Raw genomic sequence first — 27,013 nt, forward strand, 5'->3', positions numbered from 1 at the left:
AAATTATTATTTATGCAAATTACATTACAATTAAAACTCGTAAACAACTACATCAAACATGTATGTTTTGTTATGGTTAATTAATGTACCAAGTTAAATGAAATTTGAAGTTTGCATTCTAAGGATATAGCCTAATTACTGAAAATCATGAATTATGCAAATTACTCATTAAACTTAAAAACTAACAGGCTTTCTCGGATATGGCTGTTTCTCATGTGAATGCATGTGCTAAATTATATGGAATTTGAAGCGTGCATTCCAAAGACATAGCTTAATTACTGACGATAATTTTTTATTCAAAATCATCAATCATGCAAATACCTCATTAATATTCATGGTTGTTTACCAAACCCCAATTACTTATAGTCTTTTCCCTAAATTATTCAGTCTTTGTAAATCGTGGCAGACCCGATAAAAGCCTAGTATTTGCACAACATGCATTGGGTAAAGAAATCTATTTTTGAGAAATAACATGATTTATATACATATTATAAAAGCACTACAGCTACATAAACGTCAGTCTAGATAAAACTACACATTTTTGTGTTGATCGCACCGCAATGACTTTACAGTCAAGCATAGCAGTCACAGAGTCTATAATTACGCAATGCCATGTAAATATACTGTTGCTTTCCTGAATCCTAATCATCGTAATATTATTTTTAAAATCTGATGTATGCATGAATTTTACTTACCATGAATACCGCAGGAAAGTTCTCCACCTGTGTAATAATTGTCAAATTCTGGTGGTTTTGAATATCTCCAACTGCAATCATAGGAGTCTGTAGTAAAATAAGGCTGAGTGTATTGACTAGTCGTGCTCGTTCCTGCGCTTTCTATATATCCATCCGTAACACTGGAATCTGAAAGAAATACAATGCACATAGTGAGGGACCGTTGCTTTTCATTTCTTATCACTGCCGTTGCTTTATTTCGTTTATCAAAATTTCAACCTTCAGACATATATCTTTATTTCATCCTCTGCTTGTTCAAACTCAGAACGTGCTGTCCTTTTCATAAATTTTACTACCCATCATATTCTGTTTTGCAATATGTAATATCAGAAGTTGATTTCACTTAATCTCCGTCCAGATCAAAACAACTCAATTGTTCACAGTACCATATTGACAGTATAACAATTATTCTTTTTCTTATCCAATATCATTTATTCGTTACAATTATTGTGATCTGTAATTTACACCTCGAATGTATGAATCTTCAAATTTTCAATTGGCACAGATTCTTTTGAAAATCAAAATGCAGACTACGAGACGTGGAATGTACACAAAGTCAGAAAAGTATCGAACAAACAATTCAATCAGACTAAATATTCAACTAACAATCAAGAAATAAATGAAGTGCCGATTTTTATGACTGTACATTGTAGGGATGGAAGTCCTAACCTGACAGTAATTCCACCTCTGATAATATGATGAATAAATTGTTGAGTAGAGAACAATGGCGATACAGATTGGCCAGAAGACATTTCAAACTATGTAAGCGTAGCAAAATACAACCTACCTGGATTTGTACATGAACCACATTGCAAAGTTATATCGTCTAAAGCTATGTCACCCCATACATCATCACCAGCAACGCCTTCAAATACAACCTGTACAAATCAAAACAAGAAGTTATCAAAACTGAAATAAAGGAATCATAATTTGATTGCTTTGATTATTTATTGTTTGGTTACGCCATTTGTCTATGCTTTGATTCTTTATTGGGTGATTACGCAATTGGGCTATGCTTTGATTACGATGAGCGAGGAAACCTTAAACTACGTAAATAATTCAATGTGTTTACTAAATTGACCTTTGCTTGCTGGGCAATTTATAATGTCTTCGGAATATTAAATATAGCATTAGCGTTCGATAGTCACACTGACTTGGAAATGTAACAAAGACTTACCTGGAATCTCGACGATAAATATTGTAAGTCAATGTTTACACCAAACCAAGTATTGCCTTGATTAGATGTCATTGTCCATACTTTATACATGTAAGAGTTAGATTGTAGGTACACATTCAGTGTACGGATCGAATTACCATACATGTGATAGTAGAAATTGAGACAGAGTATATCATCCCTGGAGTATGTCTGAGGTAACACCAGGCGGGCCACGAGACAAGAGGAGACGGCAGATGTTTCGATGTATACATAATGTCCTGATAAATAAAGTAGTGGCATAAATCATGACTAACAAACTTCTAATATAAAGTACAATCATGCCAATACCCATTTTGGGATTTAACTAACAAATGAAATATTCACATAATAAAATATTTTTCTGATGAAACGAAAATATCTCAAATACACAATGATGACTGTGATGAGTTATTTTGCAAATAATACAAGAACGTTAAAATGTCAAGTTAATTGCCTACAATATATAAATTAAAAAATAATATATTTTCAGAAAGTATACCACTAAACCGTACTGAACAAGTGAATTAATATCAAGAGAATGTTTATAAATGTGTTAACTACCACACAAGTACACTATGTGTATAGATGTGTTAACTACCACACAAGTACACTATGTGTATAGATGTGTTAACTACAACCCAAGTACACTGTGTGTATAGATGTGTTAACTACCACACAAGTACACTATACGTATAGATGTGTTAACTACCACACAAGTACACTATACGTATAGATGTGTTAACTACAACCCAAGTACACTGTGTGTATAGATGTGTTAACTACCACACACGTACACTGTGTGTATAGATGTGTTATCTACCACACACGTACACTATGTGTATAGATGTGTTAACTACCACACAAGTACACTATGTGTATAGATGTGTTAACTACCACACAAGTACACTATGTGTATAGATGTGCTAACTACAACACAAGTACACTATGTGTATAGATGTGTTAACTAGCACACACGTACACTATGTGTATAGATGTGTTAACTACCACACAAGTACACTATGTGTATAGATGTGTTAACTACCACACAAGTACACTATGTGTATAGATGTGTTAACTACCACACAAGTACACTATGTGTATAGATGTGTTAACTACAACACAAGTACACTATGTGTATAGATGTGTTAACTACCACACAAGTACACTATGTGTATAGATGTGTTAACTACCACACAAGTACACTATGTGTATAGATGTGTTAACTACCACACAAGTACACTATGTGTATATATGTGTTAACTACCACACAAGTAAACTATGTGTATAGATGTGTTAACTACCACACAAGTAAACTATGTGTATAGATGTGTTAACTACCACACAAGTAAACTATGTGTATAGATGTGTTAACTACCACACAAGTACACTATGTGTATAGATGTGTTAACTACCACACAAGTAAACTATGTGTATAGATGTGTTAACTACCACACAAGTACACTATGTGTATAGATGTGTTAACTACCACACAAGTACACTATGTGTATAGATGTGTTAACTACCACACAAGTACACTATGTGTATAGATGTGCTAACTACCACACAAGTAAACTATGTGTATAGATGTGTTAACTACCACACAAGTACACTATGTGTATAGATGTGTTAACTACCACACAAGTACACTATGTGTATAGATGTGTTAACTACCACACAAGTAAACTATGTGTATAGATGTGTTAACTACCACACAAGTACACTATGTGTATAGATGTGTTAACTACCACACAAGTACACTATGTGTATAGATGTGTTAACTACCACACAAGTACACTATGTGTATAGATGTGTTAACTACCACACAAGTACACTATGTGTATAGATGTGCTAACTACAACACAAGTACACTATGTGTATAGATGTGTTAACTACCACACAAGTACACTATGTGTATAGATGTGTTAACTAGCACACACGTACACTGTGTGTATAGATGTGTTAACTACCACACAAGTAAACTATGTGTATAGATGTGCTAACTAGCACACACGTACACTGTGTGTATATATGTGTTAACTACCACACAAGTACACTATGTGTATAGATGTGCTAACTAGCACACATGTACACTGTGTGTATAGATGTGTTAACTACCACACAAGTAAACTATGTGTATAGATGTGCTAACTAGCACACACGTAAACTATGTGTATAGATGTGTTAACTACCACACTAGTAAACTATGTGTATAGATGTGTTAACTACCACACAAGTAAACTATGTGTATAGATGTGTTAACTACCACACAAGTAAACTATTTGTATAGATGTGTTGACTACCACACAAGTAAACTATATGTATAGATGTGTTAACTACCACACAAGTACACTATGTGTATAGATGTGTTAACTACCACACACGTACACTATATGTATAGATGTGTTAACTACCACACAAGTACACTATGTGTATAGATGTGTTAACTACCACACAAGTAAACTATGTGTATAGATGTGTTAACTACCACACAAGTAAACTATGTGTATAGATGTGCTAACTACCACACAAGTACACTAAGTGTATATATGTGTTAACTACAACACAAGTACACTATATGTATAGATGTGTTAACTACCACACAAGTAAACTATGTGTATAGATGTGTTAACTACCACACAAGTAAACTATGTGTATAGATGTGCTAACTACCACACAAGTACACTATGTGTATATATGTGTTAACTACAACACAAGTACACTATATGTATAGATGTGTTAACTACCACACAAGTACACTATGTGTATAGATGTGTTAACTACCACACAAGTAAACTATGTGTATAGATGTGTTAACTACCACACAAGTAAACTATGTGTATATATGTGTTAACTACAACACAAGTACACTATATGTATAGATGTGTTAACTACCACACAAGTACACTATGTGTATAGATGTGTTAACTACCACACAAGTAAACTATATGTATAGATGTGTTAACTACCACACAAGTACACTATACGTATAGATGTGTTAACTACCACACAAGTACACTATGTGTATAGATGTGTTAACTACCACACAAGTACACTATTTGTATAGATGTGTTAACTAGCACACAATTACACTATGTTTATAGATGTGCTAACTACAACACAAGTACACTATGTGTATAGATGTGTTGACTACCACACAAGTACACTATGTGTATAGATGTGTTAACTACAACACTAGTACACTATATGTATAGATGTGTTAACTACAACACAAGTAAACTATGTGTATAGATGTGTTAACTACCACACAAGTAAACTATGTGTATAGATGTGTTAACTACCGCACAAGTAAACTATGTGTATAGATGTGTTAACTACAACACAAGTACACTATGTGTATATATGTGTTAACTACCACACACGTACACTATGTGTATAGATGTGTTAACTACCACACAAGTAAACTATGTGTATAGATGTGTTAACTACAACACAAGTAAACTATGTGTATAGATGTGTTAACTACCACACAAGTAAACTATGTGTATAGATGTGTTAACTACCACACAAGTAAACTATGTTTATAGATGTGCTAACTACAACACAAGTACACTATGTGTATAGATGTGTTAACTACCACACAAGTACACTATGTGTATAGATGTGCTAACTACCACACAAGTAAACTATGTGTATAGATGTGTTAACTACAACACAAGTAAACTATGTGTATAGATGTGTTAACTACCACACTAGTAAACTATGTGTATAGATGTGTTAACTACCACACTAGTACATTATATGTATAGATGTGTTAACTACCACACAAGTAAACTATGTGTATAGATGTGTTAACTACCACACAAGTACACTATATGTATAGATGTGTTAACTACCACACAGTAAACTATGTGTATAGATGTGTTAACTACAACACAAGTAAACTATTTGTATAGATGTGTTAACTACCACACTAGTAAACTATGTGTATAGATGTGTTAACTACCACACAAGTACACTATATGTATAGATGTGTTAACTACCACACAAGTAAACTATTTGTATAGATGTGTTAACTACCACACTAGTAAACTATGTGTATAGATGTGTTAACTACAACACTAGTAAACTATGTGTATAGATGTGTTAACTACCACACAAGTACACTATACGTATAGATGTGTTAACTACCACACAAGTACACTATGTGTATATATGTGTTAACTACCACACAAGTAAACTATGTGTATAGATGTGTTAACTACCACACTAGTAAACTATGTGTATAGATGTGTTAACTACCACACAAGTACACTATGTGTATAGATGTGTTAACTACCACACAAGTAAACTATGTGTATAGATGTGTTAACTACCACACCAGTACACTATATGTATAGATGTGTTAACTAGCACACAATTACACTATGTTTATAGATGTGTTAACTACCACACAAGTACACTATGTGTATAGATGTGTTAACTACCACACAAGTAAACTATGTGTATAGATGTGTTAACTACCACACAAGTACACTATGTGTATATATGTGTTAACTACAACACAAGTACACTATATGTATAGATGTGTTAAATACCACACAAGTACACTATATGTATAGATGTGTTAACTACCACACAAGTACACTATTTGTATAGATGTGTTAACTAGCACACAATTACACTATGTTTATAGATGTGTTAACTACCACACAAGTAAACTATGTGTATAGATGTGCTAACTACAACACTAGTAAACTATGTGTATAGATGTGTTAACTACAACACTAGTAAACTATATGTATAGATGTGTTAACTACCACACAAGTACACTATGTGTATAGATGTGTTAACTTCCACACAAGTAAACTATGTGTATAGATGTGTTAACTTCCACACAAGTAAACTATGTTTATAGATGTGCTAACTCCAACACAAGTACACTATGTGTATAGATGTGTTAACTACCACACAATTACACTATGTGTATAGATGTGTTAACTAGCACACAATTACACTATGTGTATAGGTGTGCTAACTACCACACAAGTACACTATGTGTATAGATGTGCTAACTACCACACAAGTAAACTATGTGTATAGATGTGTTAACTACAACACAAGTACACTATGTGTATAGATGTGTTAACTACAACACAAGTACACTATGGGTATAGATGTGTTAACTTCCACACAAGTAAACTATGTGTATAGATGTGTTAACTACAACACAAGTAAACTATGTGTATAGATGTGCTAACTACCACACAAGTACACTATGTGTATATATGTGTTAACTACCACACAAGTACACTATATGTATAGATGTGTTAACTAGCACACAATTACACTATATGTATAGAAGTCTTAACTACCACACAAGTACACTATGTGTATAGATGTGTTAACTACCACACAAGTACACTATATGTATAGATGTGTTAACTACCACACAAGTAAACTATGTGTATATATGTGTTAACTACCACACAAGTACACTATATGTATAGATGTGTTAACTACAACACAAGTACACTATGTGTATAGATGTGTTAACTACAACACAAGTACACTATTTGTATAGATGTGTTAACTACAACACAAGTACACTATGTGTATATATGTGTTAACTACCACACAAGTACACTATTTGTATAGATGTGTTAACTACCACACAAGTAAACTATGTGTATAGATGTGTTAACTACCACACAAGTACACTATTTGTATAGATGTGTTAACTACCACACAAGTACACTATGTTTATAGATGTGTTAATTACCACACAAGTACACTATGTGTATAGATGTGTTAACTACCACACAAGTAAACTATGTGTATAGATGTGTTAACTACCACACAAGTACACTATGTGTATAGATGTGTTAACTACCACACAAGTAAACTATGTGTATAGATGTGTTAACTACCACACAAGTACACTATGTGTATAGATGTGTTAACTACCACACAAGTAAACTATGTGTATAGATGTGTTAACTACCACACAAGTACTCTATGTGTATAGATGTGTTAACTACCACACAAGTAAACTATGTGTATAGATGTGTTAACTACCACACAAGTACACTGTGTGTATAGATGTGCTAACTACAACCCAAGTACACTATGTGTATAGATGTGTTAACTACCACACAAGTAAACTATGTGTATAGATGTGTTAACTACCACACAAGTACACTATGTGTATAGATGTGTTAACTACCACACAAGTAAACTATGTGTATAGATGTGTTAACTACCACACAAGTACTCTATGTGTATAGATGTGTTAACTACCACACAAGTAAACTATGTGTATAGATGTGTTAACTACCACACAAGTACACTGTGTGTATAGATGTGTTAACTACCACACTACTAAACTATGTGTATAGATGTGTTAACTACCACACAAGTACACTATGTGTATAGATGTGTTAACTACCACACAAGTACACTATGTGTATAGATGTGTTAACTACAACCCAAGTACACTATTTGTATAGATGTGTTAACTACCACACAAGTACACTGTGTGTATAGATGTGTTAACTACCACACTACTAAACTATGTGTATAGATGTGTTAACTACCACACAAGTAAACTATGTGTATAGATGTGTTAACTACCACACAAGTACACTATGTGTATAGATGTGTTAACTACAACCCAAGTACACTATGTGTATAAATGTGTTAACTACCACACAAGTAAACTATGTGTATAGATGTGTTAACTACCACACAAGTACACTGTGTGTATAGATGTGTTAACTACCACACAAGTAAACTATGTGTATAGATGTGTTAACTACAACACAAGTACACTATTTGTATAGATGTGTTAACTACCACACAAGTACACTATTTGTATAGATGTGTTAACTACCACACAAGTACACTGTGTGTATAGATGTGTTAACTACCACACAAGTAAACTATGTGTATAGATGTGTTAACTACAACACAAGTAAACTATGTGTATAGATGTGTTAACTACCACACACGTACACTGTGTGTATAGATGTGTTAACTACCACACACGTACACTATGTGTATAGATGTGTTAACTACCACACAAGTACACTATGTGTATAGATGTGTTAACTACCACACAAGTACACTATACGTATAGATGTGTTAACTACCACACAAGTACACTATGTGTATAGATGTGTTAACTACCACACAAGTAAACTATGTGTATAGATGTGTTAACTACAACCCAAGTACACTGTGTGTATAGATGTGTTAACTACCACACAAGTACACTATACGTATAGATGTGTTAACTACCACACAAGTACACTATTTGTATAGATGTGTTAACTACCACACAAGTAAACTATGTGTATAGATGTGTTAACTACAACCCAAGTAAACTATGTGTATAGATGTGTTAACTACAACACAAGTAAACTATGTGTATAGATGTGTTAACTACCACACAAGTACACTGTGTGTATAGATGTGTTAACTACCACACAAGTACACTATACGTATAGATGTGTTAACTACCACACAAGTACACTATGTGTATAGATGTGTTAACTACCACACACGTACACTGTGTGTATAGATGTGTTAACTACCACACACGTACACTATGTGTATAGATGTGTTAACTACAACACAAGTAAACTATGTGTATAGATGTGTTAACTACCACACACGTACACTGTGTGTATATATGTGTTAACTACCACACAAGTACACTATATGTATAGATGTGTTAACTACCACACAAGTACACTATGTGTATAGATGTGTTAACTACCACACAAGTACACTATGTGTGTATATATGTGTTAACTAGCACACACGTACACTATGTGTATAGATGTGCTAACTACCACACAAGTACACTGTGTGTATAGATGTGTTAACTAGCACACAATTACACTATGTGTATAGATGTGTTAACTACCACACAAGTAAACTATGTGTATAGATGTGCTAACTACCACACAAGTAAACTATGTGTATAGATGTGTTAACTACAACACAAGTAAACTATGTGTATAGATGTGTTAACTACCACACAAGTAAACTATGTGTATAGATGTGTTAACTACGACACAAGTACACTATGTGTATAGATGTGTTAACTACCACACAAGTAAACTATGTGTATAGATGTGTTGACTACCACACAAGTAAACTATGTGTATAGATGTGTTAACTACCACACAAGTACACTATGTGTATAGATGTGTTAACTACCACACACGTACACTATGTGTATAGATGTGTTAACTACCACACTAGTACACTATGTGTATAGATGTGTTAACTACCACACAAGTACACTATGTGTATAGATGTGTTAACTACAACACAAGTACACTATGTGTATAGATGTGTTAACTACCACACAAGTAAACTATGTGTATAGATGTGTTAACTACCACACAAGTAAACTATGTGTATAGATGTGTTAACTACCACACTAGTACACTATATGTATAGATGTGTTAACTACCACACAGGTACACTATGTGTATAGATGTGTTAACTACCACACAAGTAAACTATGTGTATAGATGTGTTAACTACCACACAAGTACACTATGCGTATAGATGTGCTAACTACCACACAAGTACACTATGTGTATAGATGTGTTAACTACCACACACGTACACTGTGTGTATAGATGTGTTAACTACCACACAAGTACACTATGTGTATAGATGTGTTAACTACCACACAAGTACACTATGTGTATAGATATGTTAACTACCACACACGTACACTGTGTGTATAGATGTGTTAACTACAACACAAGTACACTATGTGTATAGATGTGTTAACTACCACACAAGTAAACTATGTGTATAGATGTGTTAACTACCACACAAGTAAACTATGTGTATAGATGTGTTAACTACCACACAAGTACACTATGTGTATAGATGTGCTAACTACCACACAAGTACACTATGTGTATAGATGTGTTAACTACCACACACGTACACTGTGTGTATAGATGTGTTAACTACCACACTAGTAAACTATGTGTATAGATGTGTTAACTACCACACTAGTACACTATGTGTATAGATGTGTTAACTACCACACAAGTAAACTATGTGTATAGATGTGTTAACTACCACACAAGTACACTATGTGTATAGATGTGTTAACTACAACACTAGTAAACTATGTGTATAGATGTGTTAACTACAACACTAGTAAACTATGTGTATAGATGTGTTAACTACCACACAAGTAAACTATGTGTATAGATGTGTTAACTACCACACAAGTACACTATGTGTATAGATGTGTTAACTACAACACTAGTAAACTATGTGTATAGATGTGTTAACTACCACACAAGTAAACTATGTGTATAGATGTGTTAACTACCACACAAGTAAACTATATGTATAGATGTGTTAACTACCACACAAGTAAACTATGTGTATAGATGTGTTAACTACCACACAAGTAAACTATATGTATAGATGTGTTAACTACCACACAAGTAAACTATGTGTATAGATGTGTTAACTACCACACAAGTAAACTATGTGTATAGATGTGTTAACTACCACACAAGTAAACTATGTGTATAGATGTGTTAACTACCACACTAGTAAACTATATGTATAGATGTGTTAACTACCACACAAGTAAACTATGTGTATAGATGTGTTAACTACCACACAAGTAAACTATGTGTATAGATGTGTTAACTACCACACTAGTAAACTATATGTATAGATGTGTTAACTACCACACAAGTACACTATACGTATAGATGTGTTAACTACCACACAAGTAAACTATATGTATAGATGTGTTAACTACCACACAAGTACACTATGTGTATAGATGTGTTAACTACCACACAATTACACTATGTGTATAAATGTGTTAACTACAACACAAGTAAACTATGTGTATAGATGTGTTAACTACCACACACGTACACTGTGTGTATAGATGTGTTAACTACCACACACGTACACTATGTGTATAGATGTGTTAACTACCACACAAGTAAACTATGTGTATAGATGTGTTAACTAGCACACAAGTACACTATGTGTATAGATGTGTTAACTACCACACAAGTACACTATATGTACAGGTCTGTATTTTCTTTTAAAGTCTCTCATAAACTGGCTATAGTAGTGATCTAATGCATGTACAAACACGTGATACATCCATGTATACAACCATGTACAGATATTGTCAAATGTAGAAAAGACAGACCTTATAAGTGTTACATGCCTGTAAAAAAATAATGTATTAGGGCGTGAATTAAGTGCATGTACAAACACAAGATATTGCGATAAAATCCTACCTTCGACAAATATGTACACACCACCATGTATATAGTCATGTACACAGGTACTGTCACATGTAGAAAAGACAGGCCCTTTGACATGCCTGTATACACACAATTGTATCAGCTGTGTACCCACAACAATGTATACAATAATTTATTTGCAGACACAGACCTACACCGCAGGAATTGTACAGGGTCTATACAGGATCTGTTACAGGGGCGAAATTGTATTTGGTGTGTATGATTCCAGTGAAGATGATACATATGTGTGTGCACAACCATGTACAAGGTGTACTGTACATAGCTAAATGTGAAGAACTGTCCAGGAACAGGGGTGATATGCACATCCATATTACAAGCAATCTTTCTACAGCCATGTTGCATGCACAGACAGACATCTGTTTTTAGCTATTAGCTAAGGGACCGGTCAGTTTCTTCTTTTTGTCGGCCCGATTTAAGAATCCACCGCCCCCGCCCCCCAGGCTGGAGAAACTGACCGGTCCCTAACAGCTGAGGTTTTGAGTATACATAACAGCGGGCAGGTCGGCTCTCAATAGTCTAGAATTATGTTTCGTCATACAATAGACTAACCTGTATCTGAGTTCAGTGTGTGATCAACAGAAGGACCTGTGTTAGAACTAGGGGTTCCACCACTATTTCTTGTCCAGGCAAAATCGGCATTTGTGTCCTGGGAAAGACCGCAAAATCCGTACTCAAAATCACATCTAAAAAGGACTCCTGCAATGAATGCAAAGAAGTATTTTTGTGGGGTTGGTTAAGTTTTACATATATATGTACAACTCAGATTAGGTTTACATGTTGTTATGGCAATATTAGGTACATTTATAGGGGAAACGAAAGTCTTGCTGTTATTGAATAGTACAAATAGGACATTATAATGTATGCTATAAAGAAAATTAACATATTACCCAGTGCAGTGAATATTTATGGATGAAGAATGTGTTATTGTGTACCAAGAGAACAGGGCCGTGGGTGATCACAAAAATTTGCATAAATTTACATAATTGGTATTGTGATTAAGGATGTTTTTATCCATAAATTTACATAATTGTTATTTGTGATTGAGGATGCTTTTATCCAATTCAGTCCTATATTTAAGAGCGACTTGCAGACAAAGTGTTGTTCATAATGAGGGACGAAACAAACTCACTGAGAAAGGAAATCAATGCCAGGAGAATTGATAGGAGTGGTAGATTTAGACAGTTAACTTCTCGTACTACCTGTTATCACAATTCATGTATACCTCAAGCCACCACACTCCCTAACAAAACTTTTGATAGGAACTAATGAATCTTTTTAATGTGTTTTTGTCTGGATTGTAAATGTATTTATATTTCTTTTAATTTCTGGACATATTGTTTTAGATTATGTTATTTGTAACAACACTGTATGTACATTTTACTGTTTTTAATCATTTGTAGCAGGGACTCAATAAAGATTTATCTTATCTTATCTTATCTTATGTTATCTTATCTTATCTTATCTTATCTTATCTTATCTTATCTTATCTTATCTTATCTTATCTTATCTTATCTTATCTTATCTTATCTTATCTTATCTTATCTTACCTTACCTTACCTTACCTTACCTTACCTTACCTTATCTTATCTTATCTTATCTTATGTTATCTTGAGAAGCAAACCTAGGCTATGTGCATCAATTTGTTCCATACCAACAATAATAAACCAAGTACTCAATTACTTGAACTAGATAATAGATAAGTTATCACTGTATTGTACCTTTTATACATTTCAAATTATTGTGAAGTTCAACTTCAATAGATTCTATTCTCTAAAAATACGGAAAATTTGTGCAAATGAGATATTACTCAAGGTTTAGCGTCACATCGTAATGGTGCTATTGAAATGGGTCTGTGTGGATGCTCGTCAGTCATATGTTCATGATCATAATATTAACAATATTAGTGCTACAATGTTTTTTCTATCTCTCATGTCTATTTGGACTTGTCGTTTTGAGAGGCAATAGTTTCCCGCCTGGATACTTCTTTATACATGACCTAACCTGGTGACAGATACGTAGTTGGTGACACGTGACCTAACCTGAGATACGTAGCTGGTGACACGTGACCTAACCTGGTGACGGATACGTAGTTGGTGACACGTGACCTAACCTGGTGACAGATACGTAGTTGGTGACACGTGACCTAACCTGGTGACAGATACGTAGTTGGTGACACGTGACCTAACCTGGTGACATTTACGTAGTTGGTGACACGTGACCTAACCTGGTGACAGATACGTAGTTGGTGACACGTGACCTAACCTGAGATACGTAGCTGGTAACACGTGACCTAACCTGGTGACGGATACGTAGTTGGTGATGCGTGACCTAACCTGGTGACAGATACGTAGTTGGTGACACGTGACCTAACCTGGTGACAGATACGTAGTTGGTGACACGTGACCTAACCTGGTGACGGATACGTAGTTGGTGACACGTGACCTAACCTGGTGACAGATACGTAGTTGGTGACACGTGACCTAACCTGGTGACAGATACGTAGTTGGTGACGCACTATCATGAGTTGAATCGTTTTGAGAACTGTCACGGAAGTCTTCCAATATCGATCGGTATTCCAAACTCTTGCCAAATTTTGACATAGCATGAGGTAACTGTGTGGAGGATGTGTGTTTGTGTGTCTCACTGTGTGTGTGCGTGCATGTTTGTATGTATGTATGTATGTATGTATGTATGTATGTATGTATGTATGTGTGTGTGTGTGTGTGTGTGTGTGTGTTCCGTTCGGTTCAGTTCATTTCAAGTTAACGGGACTAGTAATCCAAATTGGATTCTAAACATCCCTCTATTCTGTAGCATAATATGAGTCAATAGCGTTCTTAAAAGTGTTTACAGAATGATGTTGATGACACTACATTGCTTGTCCGGTAGCTTGTTTCATTCGTTAATTACTCTACATGTCTGTAATTATAAAGAAGTGTTTCCTGATGTCACGTCGTGCATATGGTTTCTGAAGTTTATTTGAGTGTCCTCTTCTTGGGTGATATTCTACAGCCTGAAAACGTAGCTTGCATTGATCAACATTGTTGTTAATTTTATCAATAATGTGTGTATGTGCACGTGTGTTGTGTGTGTATAACATTTCATCATATACTCTACCTGGAGGTAATGTAGGTCCCTGTGTAGGTATTGTTTGCAGGAAAGCTGTACCAGTACTTTGTGTACTTTTTCCTGCTGTTCCTTCTGCTGTGCCAGCTGGTGTTGAAGCAGCTTGACTACTTGTTGTACCAGCTCGTGTTGTAGCAGACTGCGTAGTTTGACTATCAGTTAATGTGGTTGCAGTTTGTTTACCTGTACTACCTAGTGTTGTAGGACCCTGTGTTGTAGGACCCTGTGTTGTAGGACCCTGCGTAGTTTGACCATCAGTTAATGTGGTTGCTGTACCTGTACTACCTTGTGTTGTAGGACCACGTGTAGTTTGACCATCAGTTGTCATTCCTATAATTAAAATCACAGAAACGATTGTGTTTGAATGTTTGAGATGTTATTAACGAAAGGCTGGACAGCATTTTAATTAATCAAATATAACTTCAGACAAATCAACTTTATTAGGACATAAACATTCCACATTTCTCAGACGTAAACATTCTATAGTGTAGATTTAGGAAACGCATTCCTAAAGAAGTATAATTTTGCCTACCTTGAGATAAGATGAATAGAATAACTGTACAGAATACAGAGCTCCATCTTATCAGAACCACAGACTGCATGGTTACAAACTCATTTGTCAACCTGCAAATAATAAAATATTAAAGACATGTCAAGGAATAATGAATTACTAAACGGGTTCTATAATTCTGTAATGTGCTTAGATAGTTTATTCCATCAAGAAGGTGGGTATTGACGTCATCATCAATATGATAATGAACTTGTATGTTATACCTAGGTATAGAACTAAGCCACCACACTTTGACCCATTACGGTATGAAAGCAAAGATCCATTCAACTCACTTAATCAATAATGAAGTTCTTCTTTTCCTTGTATGTGGTATCAGGAGCTCGAGCCCATACAATAATTATATTTTTGAAATTCAGGAAGACCATCAGACCACCACTGTGTACATTATATAGCCCTTAATTGAATTGATTGCTCACCACCACTGTGTACATTATATAGCCCTTAATTGAATTGATTGCTCACCACCACTGTGTACATTATATAGACCTTAATTGGTAAATTTTTAGTAATTATTTAGATGGCTTATCAAAATTTAACAAATTAAGAAAGAAACGTTTGATTGGACAGGTGAGTTTTGTTATTGCTATATATATCAAACTATATGACATTTTGAACTTATCTTCCTAAGATATTGTTTTTATAGAAAAGAATCAGTGGCACACACACACACACACACATACATACATACATACATACATACATACATACATACATACATACATACATACATACATACATACATACATACATACATACATACATACAAACAGGTATGACATAACCCATCCTTACAGTAATTAGATGACCAGATGTGAACTTAATGCTTACCCTAAGGATTGTCGTTCTTATATCATTTGTTTTCATACAAATTACACACGTGTATATAAAATTTGAAGTATGTATTGTTAAAATAGGGAACATGTACATTTGTCGTCGCCAATGTATGCACCATAGTATTTGAAATTTGAAGTATGCATTAAGATAATGACATTAACAAATACATCATCAAGTGGACAGACGGACGGATGGACAGATGGAGAGACCGACAGACAGACAGACAGTCAGTCAGTCAGACAGACAGACAGACAGACAGACAGACAGACAGACAGACAGACAGACAGACAGACAGACAGACAGACAGACAGACATAACATAACATAACATAACATAACATAACATAACATAACCTTCCCCTACGTATGGTAAATACATTTCAATTCGAGGTATCAGAAGGCATTATTGTAACCGGCCTACGTGATCAAGGTCGGTCCAAGGCTGACTTTCCGCCAGACCAAGCGTTTTTCGAAGTTGTTACTGTCGCTGTATACCATCTCATAGAATATCAAGTGTATTTGGCGGGTGGGCACGGCTATTGATGAATGATGAAGTCTTTGCAGGTGTACAACCCACCACATGAGATAGTTCTTGATTCTGTCAAGAGAGGGAGCTGTACACATTCATTTCGGTTGAGTCATATTTGGTCGGGGTGTTTTTTATATTAGATTTAGGAGACAGTGTTTGTGCTCGCGCTGTCAACGTGATTAATTTCAAAATGTGCAGCGTCCTTTAGAGTTCGTTGGGGGTCATTGAGTCCTTTGGCTTTCCTTTACATTTCTTGTTACAAGTCTAGAGGCGATAGTTTACCAGTAAGGAAGCCTTCAGTATTTACAAGTGGGGAGGGCCGGGGTCCTTATCCATTTCTGACAGCACTTTAACCCATGCATTTTAACTACTTTAACAGTTTGGGGGCGGGGGGGGGGGGGTTCATGTCTTAGTCAAGAAAGTTGAGGGAGAGCCACATTTAAGCACTACAGAATCGGGGAGGGTCACATTTTATGTAACAGCCTGGGACTTGTTATTCCTCTGACCTCAGAATTCCCCTCCTTGTAATTACTGAAGGCTCCCTAAATAGCTTTGTCCAAGTAAACCTACTCTTTAAAATTCCGATACACGGAAATGACCTCTTTTGAAGACGGGTCATTTTCTACATATTGCCATTCTCACAAACGAATACAATGGCCTGTAATGTAGTCGATGTCATGAAGTGTTTACAAAGTTAGAGTCCTATAGCTACTTGTCAAAATCTCCAAATAACAGAACAATACAGGAAAACGTTGGCCTGTGTCTGAAAACGTATGTTACTTTGAAAGTATTGTCAGTTGATGAACCACAGGGAGCCAAGCAACCGTGTTACAAACAAGCAATCAAGCAAATGAACAAACAAACAAACAAACAAACAAACAAACAAACAAACAAATAAATAAATAAATAAATAAATAAATAAATAAATAAATAAATAAATAAATAAATAAAGATAAATAAATGAATAGAACAAACAAACACATTTATGTGAGTATACGAAATACGTTTTATACTCATCCATACAAAAAACACAGGGAGCCCAGGAATCGTGTTGCAAACAAACAAGCAAGCAATCAAGTAGACAAACAAACAAACTACAAACAAACAAACGACATATATTGATGGGAGTATATTAGGTATGTTTTTATACTCACCCAGTGTGTTTGTATGGATGAGTATAAAAACATATCTAGTATACCCAACGAATATCTGTATGCTTGTTTGTTTATTTATTTATTTATTTATTTATTTATTTGTTTGTTTGTATGTGCGTTTGTTTGTTTGTTTGTTTGTTTGTTTGTTTGTTTGGCTGGTTAGTTGGGTGGTTGGTTGGTTTTTGTTTGTTTTTTTGCTTGCTTGCTTGCTTGCTTGTAACACTGCAGTTCCTGGGCACCCTGGGGTTAAAACTTACCAATCCCGTTCACTAAATATCTTGCATGCCACAGGTCATTTTCTCAAGGGGGTTGCAGAGGGGTACATCCTGTTTTTAAAATCAGAAGTGGGGGTCACCATGTTTCGTATTTTGGAAATGTTGAATACAGTGGGGTGGGGGTCAGTATTTTCGATTGTGATGGAAGAGCAAATCATTTCTAAAATGGCATGATCATGTCTGAGTTGTAATGTTTTTTTTCCTATTCCAAATTCGTTACTTTCTATAGATTGATGTTGAAACACTGCTTAACAGCTACATACACATATATTACCTACCATCCTATTTACTCCACATGTCATGTAAATACTGTCAAAACTTACAATAAATCCCTTCCTAAGAAGCAATGAAATCACAGCCTAAAAAGCTACAGATCGCCTTTAATTGACTAAAAAACAGAGCTCGAGTTTCTAATGGGAGACCTCTAGGATCCATCAGATGTCGGGGTACTTAGTCAATAACCACTCAGCTGCACTAACCGTATATTGTCCTGATGTTATAGATTCTTTTAATTTTTAGCTCCGCTGTCAGCGAAAGCTGAAAGCGTAGCTTTAGGTATAGGTGGGTATTGAGGTATAGAGAGTAGAGTGAATCATAGGTGTCCGTCAAACTTTTATATTTTTACTATCTACTCCGGAAGTGACAGTCGGAATTCTTCGATATTTGGTGTGCATGTTCCCTGGGGGGAGGCTATTCAGATTTGTTCATGCCAAGTTGATCTGTGCCATTTTCAATTTTTTATGATTTTTTTTCATAAAATGTCATTTTCATCAACTCCTTGAAAACCTCTTATTAGATTGCTTTGATATCTGGCGTGTTGATGCGCAGGGGGTAGCTTACTCAGATTTGTTAATTTCAAGTCAGCACATCCTCATTTTTATTTTTTATGATTTTTTTTTTGTAATTTGAAAAAAAAATGAATATGTTAATGAGCATAATGACCGACGCCATATTGGAAATCAGTCGACGAGACTTTAAGTAAACTGCCACTTTTCAAAAGACACTATTGACGTCAAACAAGCAATGTAATATGTGCTATAGTCATAATTCTACGCATTGGGCGCCCAAATGACAAGCGTTTGTTCGAAACAGGGTTGTAAACTTCAAATCCAATTCTGCACCTTTCTACATAATCAGCCAGTCCGCAACATCCTCATTTGCATACTCTATCCTGATTCGACCAGAAGCTGAAGGTGACCTCATTTGACCGAGCGATTTTCCACAGCAAGTATCTTGAGTATCAACACAGGACGTTCTTGGTACTCACTAAAATCACACTTCAGACCCACTATAAAAGTGTGATGTTTTCAGATAACATGTAACTTGTGGTTAATTCTATATTGTCGTGCAATTTGGAATGACAGTGAACCAGAATTCAGACAACTTGCGTAAGGAAGGGCATGCCAGGCATGCGGTTGAAGTTATGGCCGACAGTTCACATGTAAAGTTAAACGACATGAACGTGTCTTGCCTTTCCAAAATGCAAATATTTGGCAAGTAAAAATAATTAAAATAATTACAACTTTAATTTGGCTTCAGACTTTGCATTATGTTTTGCGTATCTTTCCCCGTTTTACATGTAAATCCGAAAAGGTTCTCTCTCATCATGTCATCAGTGTCAGTGATCATACCGCGCGGGGCTGCTTTGAGTACGAGCGAAGTGAGGCATGTTGAGGTATTTTGTTGAGAATTATAAATATTGCGAAATGTCAAGTACAAGGTTTAAATACAATGGAATGATGAAAAAAATGGCAGAGTCTGCTGACAGGCGCCGGTCACAAGAAACACTGTGAATTAAAATATCAGACGATGTATGTATTAATCGCCGACAATCCACCCGTATGCACGAGGGACTAACCCGGAAGCAAGTCGTTGTCAGCCATACGTTACAGTGGTAACATCGTCCGAGAAATCGCTGCGTTCAGAGTGTCATTATTCACAGAATTGTTGTTTTCGAGTGAAAACCCGTCTTGAATTGTATAACTCTAACAAATGAAGACATGTCAAGTTATATTTTGAAAGTTGTATCGCTAGTTTGAGACGATTTTCTCACGTACTATAGTACTATCGAGGCTTACTTGGAAGTAGTAGGACCTTACTCCAGTTCATCGGGAAGTTTAGCCAGTCCGATAATTCTTTCTGGTTTAGTTTACAACACTTTTGATCACGCAGATTTTGTTGTTGTGATGAAAAGAAATTTAAAAAAAAGATCATTTCAACCATTTCGTTGTGTTTTCTTTGTGAAAGGTAACCGAACATGAACGAGTGTTACCACTGTAACGTATGGCTGAGAATGACTCTCTTCCGGGTACTTGAGATTGTCGCCGTACGGAAACTAAGATGGCGATTAATACATTTCTTCCCTATATATATCTACCACAACTAGTACAAGTTGAATGCTGTTGACTTTGTAAATTTGTTAGAAAATTGAAATTCAAATTGCCTCAAAATTATTTTATATCCCTAGTTTATTTCATTCATCATTAAAATTTTCCAGGGTTACAGCTGTAAGACACTGGAATTATTTATAGCCAACCTCAAAATCCTCTTTTTTTCTTTTTCTTGTGTGCATTTCCCAGTCATTTTTTTCTGAGATTTTGTGCAATTTTTCATAACAGTAGATTTTTGTCATAAAATGGTGACTATGGTATAAAAGTACAATACATTACCAACTTTTGTGTAAAATGTGTTTTATAGTGAGACATCATATGAAACCACTAACCACTTTATTGCATCGCTAAAACAAAACTGCATAGTGAAGAGCTGAAGACCTGAACAACTTCTACATGTCACCAAAATAAAAAATTAAATTAAAAAAAAAACAGCGGAGCTATTCTGACCGATAGGTCGCTTGTTTTATCATTTCTATCATATACATTTGGTGCTGTCTCGCATAACTGAAACTATTACCTAAACTGAATTGGATAGCCTATTAATTGCCTACAGTTTTTTTAGGCGAAACCTTCCAGGACCAACCTGTCACTCCCGAATGCGACGGGATGGCACTTAGTAAAAAAAATCAGATGCACTGATCTTTCATTGTCAGGATGTTATTAAACTTTTCCAACATTTCAATCATTTGTATAAAGATTGGATGCTAATACATGATGATGTCATAAATCATTTGTATAAAGATTGGATGCTAATACATGATGATGATGTCATAAATCATTTGTATAAAGATTGGATGTTAATACATAATGGTGATGTCATAATCTGTGAAATAATTGTCTTTAAGGGTGTCAATAACCTAAGCCAAAGAATATCCAGAGCTTCCAGGGGAGACCAATAGGACTCCTGATGAGAGGGACAACATCGACCCGCTTCTGAAAATCAAATGCATCCGGGCCTTATATTATCATGATGTAATTAAAGTAAGGGAGCCTTCAATAATTGCAAGGGGAGAGGGCCCGGGAAAATCAGACTCGGGCTGTTGCATGAAATGTTACCCTCCCCCTCAACTCCACCGTGCTAAGAAGTGGCCCTTCCTCAACGTTTTTTCACTAAAACATGGCCTACCCCCTGTTAAAGTAGTTCAAAATGTGAAGTAAAATATTGTCAGAAACGTAAAAGGACACACGTCCCAAAATAATGGTAGGGATTTAATCTCACTGCTGCCACCAATGTTAAAAGTTTTAAAGGCATTGGTTACTTTCCGGTCCACTACTACCGCCATGTCGATATGTGTATCGAAGGCACTGCATAAATAAATACCAGTGTTTGGATCTGATTGGCTGAGCTGAAGGCCACAACTCCCAATAATTAGATTGACACACTCCCGTCATTGTCGAGACCAATGTCATGATCTCCACAACAATGTTGTATCTTACCAAGTGCTCCCGTCTTATATCTTTGAGACCCACTCCTGTCCTCACACCATAACTGACAATTCATTACATTGAATTGGTTGTTCGCAGCAAATTTCATTGATATAGGCTGATATCATGGGTACCTAACCCAAACCCTAACCCTAACCCTAATGATGGGATATCGTCCTCATATGATGGGATGTCAAAAACTCAAATTATGCAATACAATGAGTCAAAGTAAAATGAGACCCCCCCCCATCCCATTTCTAAAATATGACCCTCCCCCGAGAGCTGATTTGTAAAAATTGACCCCCCCTTGTAAATATGATGGCTCCCTATATTTAAAAACAAATGTCAACCCTATATATTAGGAATTGTTATAAGATGGTGTTGTCTTGTAAAATATTCGTAATATGTAAGATATAGATTCAAGCAATCTCTCAAAATATAACTTATCCGGAACATGAAAGAGCTGATATGTGGGGTGGGGTGGGGGCCATCATATTTTGAAAACAGTTGAAATCCCTTGCTCGTGCCGGAGAATATGACTAGTGGATCAAGTAGAGCAGCCTATTGCTTTGATGCTCCCCCTCCCCACTCCCCCATCACACACTCTCGCTTGAGAGAGCTTGTACAGCTTCTAGAAAGTGGCAATTTAGTGAGACATGCAAATCATATCGATGCAATAAACGCATTCTAAATGTATCAAGCCATATTGTCCTCATATCGGCACAATACACACTCTGGGCCCTTGAATATACGAAATACTACAGTCACTTCAGAAATTAAATACAGAACATGGCAATCTGTCATACAGCAAGCTACTCTGATCAAAATCTGATGTTGTGAATACGGCTCGATTTTTTTTATTTATTTCTTTTAGTGTTTTTTTCCGATTTTGTTGTTCTGGGAGTGATCGTCGCCACAAATTTAAATCGAAGACAAACGACACTACGCGAAGGAAATGGAGTAAATTTTAGAAGTCAGTAGACTGTATTCACCACATCAGATTGAATATCAGATTGAACGCAACTTAGATAGATAGATAGATAGATATTAATTAAGATAGAATTCAGAATAGGGTGGATAACTGGAGACTGATATATATCTATAAAGGTTAACGAGAACGTGTACAAACGAAAAGTTGGCAGCCCCGACTCGACGTCTCGATATCGATCACCTAAAGCAAGGAGTATTTGTCTTCTTGGTGAAAGACTTCTTTCCTTTATGTTAACTAATATCACGTGACATGTCCCCCGCCGAGAAAGGAGGCCGTGAAGTTATTCGTTCTCAACGTTACACATTTTATTTATTGTTTTGTGTGTGTGTGTGTGTGTGTGTGTTTCCAACCACGGAGTCCGACATGTGTACCTTCGACTATTGAAATATTTTTTTCTTGCACAACGAATGGGGTAATAATAAATAGAAACTCTCTCGCCGTAAAATGAGCAGAAGTGGTGTCATAATAAGGAATCTTGTGTGTCACGTGACTGCTTTCAAAACAACGATGATTTTCACAGAATAAACCTTTCACATACCAATGTCATACCACTAAAAGTTTATCGACGATTAATGACAAATCCAAGTATACCAATATCTTACTCGTTTGTAAAGTTTAAATAATTTTTCCAGTGTCAGTCAAAAACAAAGCTAATTGTCTTACCTTATGCAAATAATAGTAGATAGAGGAGTAACCTCTCAGTCCTCCTGAAAAACTCTTCCGTGAGAAACTTCGTGCCCTCTGTGAGAAAACCTTTTCTTCGACCGTACAGACACTGACAATGTTAAGGAAGTGAATACTTCGCATTGTTAGTGTGTTTATTTATATCGTAAACACACAAAGAACAAATACTTGTGTTGAATATTTATCAGGTACTGAGCACTGAAGCACCGTAAGGCTACATAGTTAACAGATAATAGCCGTCTGTTGTTGTTGTTAACTAGAGCACATTCACTAATGACCTGTGTTGCAACCCTAAGTCACGACAACACTTGTTTGTATATGGATCACAGCAACAATTGAATTGACGGAACCAAATGACAACTTGTACAAATCTATCAAAATAATTCAGAGATGGATCAAGGCTTGTCTTATAATGTAGAACAGACATAGATCTATCTCTTAATTACTGATAGATTTGTACAAGTTGTCATTTGATTCCGTCAATTCAATTGTTGCAATCACCTACATCCACTATTATGTCTGAACACGTGACTCATTATCTATATCATCTACTTGGAGTATAAGTGTTGACATGGAACTTTCTTTTAATTAAATCAACAGATTAGCTATACCATTTGATTTGAAGTTAACTCATACAATTGCATGACATAGAATGACACCAACCAAGTGGTGTCACTCTAGTCTATAAAACTATCAGAAGGAAAATTAAAAAATATGTCCCAAGAAAACAAAATATTTTGCAAACAGAAAGACAGAATGCTATTTCTTTTTTAAAGCATGTACTAAATACATTATGTTTGAATTCCCATATAAAAGGACACTAACTGTAAATTTAATACATCTCAAGTGTCGTAATAAATCAAACTTTATTTACTTTTGTCCTCTTTATGCCCACCTATCCAGGGATAGAAACGAGTGTCAAATTTAAACCAAGCATATCGATTTTTGTTGGTCAACGTTCAAATATGAGCTATCCAAGTAAAAAGAGGTGTTACTGTAGTTTAAATCAGGAAGGTCTTTTTGATTTACCCATTATGGTGTCAAATATGGACGCGTGTTTATCGAAGACAAACTTAGTATAACTACAAAGTTCGCTTAGCAGTATAGGATTGCCAGGTGAATCACAATAGTCTCGTAAAAACGTGTATGACCGCTGCTACAAATGTTTGTTTTGGATCAGTGGTTTTGAATGTAGGCACGGATCAGACCAGGTTTTACGAATGTGATAGTTGTTGCAACTCACGATCTTGGTTGTCACATGTTGGTAGGTAAACCGGAACTGAACAATGGCATGGTGTATTGAAATGACATTTTATGTACTACCTGTCACTTTGACCAACTTAATACAAGACAAATGGCATGGCGCATTTATTAAAATATCATATACCTTATAACTCTGACCAGTTCAGTTATCTTATAAAAGACAATAAATTATAATTATATCGATAATCAATTTAAGGAAATAAATGAAGTCATGAATTTTATTATAAGAGTGTACAATGGTGGTACAATACGTTCCAGGTCAGTTAGTCCACAAACCCACTGAGCAATTTGCCTCACCTTAGGGAGCCTTCAGTAATTACAAGGGGGAGGGCAGGGGGGGGGGTTAGTGGGAGTCACTTTTTTTTACAAATCGTTCCACGGGAGGGACTTATTTTTAGAGAAAATGGAAATTAAGGGTGGGTCACATTTTACTTTGACTAATGTTTATCTAACATTATTTTCTGATTTTGGCCTTTTGGTCGATTTAATAGAGCAGTCGAATTAATGAGATTATTAATTAAGGTAATATCATAACATATAAGTGAAATGCAGTGAATTAACTGTTAGTTGTGGTGTGAAAAGATTAACGGGTCTCAAAGTAGTAAAGGGGAACAGTGTGGTAAGATATCGGGGGATAATGTGGTTGAGTGGGGATGAGGTTGTCAGTTGTGCGCTCATCTAGTCTTTGTGAGTTCTGGCCTTCAACTCATCCAATTAGATCCGAACACAAGCATTATATTGATATGATACAAACTCACTGTGATGCATGATAATAATGGAAAACATCATATGCCTTTAAAGAATATCAATGTGGTGGGATCTTACTACAGAAAATTCTCCTGTCTCTGGAGGGCTTCGAACCCAGGACCTCCTTACTACTAAGCTTGAACTCTAACAAATATTCCACAGGTAGGCGGTGTTAAAATGTTTTTTCATTGAACGAAATATTTGAACAGGAAAGGGTCGTGTTTTAGAGAAAAGAGGTTGGGGGTCATGTTTTAGCACAATGGACGGGGGGTCACGTTTTATGCTACAGACAGGGTATGGTTTCTCCGGCCCTCGCCTTCCCTCCCCCTTGTAATTTCTGAAAGCTCCCTAATAGACTCTTAGCAAGTTGTCGTTGTGAAATGGGTCAACTTGGCAAAATGTTGATTTATTATGCCCACATCGACTAATGAATTTCACAAGTTTGGGTTTTAATTTGTTGTTCCAATACGGGACACCGATGTGAGCGCAACTATTACTCCCCACGATCACATTTCTTTCAACTCGTAGGTAGGAACACATTCCATCACTTCCTACACCGTATACGTAATGGCGGAATGAAATTAATCGTGGTTTTGTCGATTAAACGGTCGTTTTCAACTTTCACACATCTGGGACTCCATTCTTTTGTCACATGATTTCAGTGATGAGTCATATGACCAGATTAGGACATCAGACTAGTGAACAAGACTACAGGTACGTGTGGACGAAATCTTCAATTTTGCTTTCACTAACTATACCAATTGCGTTTGACAATATCTAATAAACCAATTA

General features: G+C 35.7%; 1 protein-coding gene across 1 annotated transcript in view; it reads right to left on the reverse strand.

Annotated features, from left to right (window-relative positions):
- LOC144442158 (uncharacterized) overlaps window positions 1–24,302 on the reverse strand; it is an 84,940-nt gene extending 60,638 nt beyond the window's left edge. Inside the window, exons 1-7 of the mRNA XM_078131425.1 lie at window positions 24,191–24,302; window positions 15,889–15,980; window positions 15,348–15,686; window positions 12,780–12,926; window positions 1,912–2,168; window positions 1,522–1,612; window positions 696–863 (exon numbers count right to left, since the gene is read on the reverse strand). Coding sequence (XP_077987551.1) covers window positions 696–863; window positions 1,522–1,612; window positions 1,912–2,168; window positions 12,780–12,926; window positions 15,348–15,686; window positions 15,889–15,958 — 1,072 coding nt within the window. The 5' untranslated portion in view covers window positions 15,959–15,980; window positions 24,191–24,302. The remainder of the gene's footprint in view (window positions 1–695; window positions 864–1,521; window positions 1,613–1,911; window positions 2,169–12,779; window positions 12,927–15,347; window positions 15,687–15,888; window positions 15,981–24,190) is intronic.
- Between the last annotated feature and the right edge of the window lie 2,711 nt (window positions 24,303–27,013).

Source organism: Glandiceps talaboti, chromosome 11 (assembly GCF_964340395.1).
Source record: "Glandiceps talaboti chromosome 11, keGlaTala1.1, whole genome shotgun sequence".
NCBI lineage: Eukaryota > Metazoa > Hemichordata > Enteropneusta > Spengelidae > Glandiceps > Glandiceps talaboti.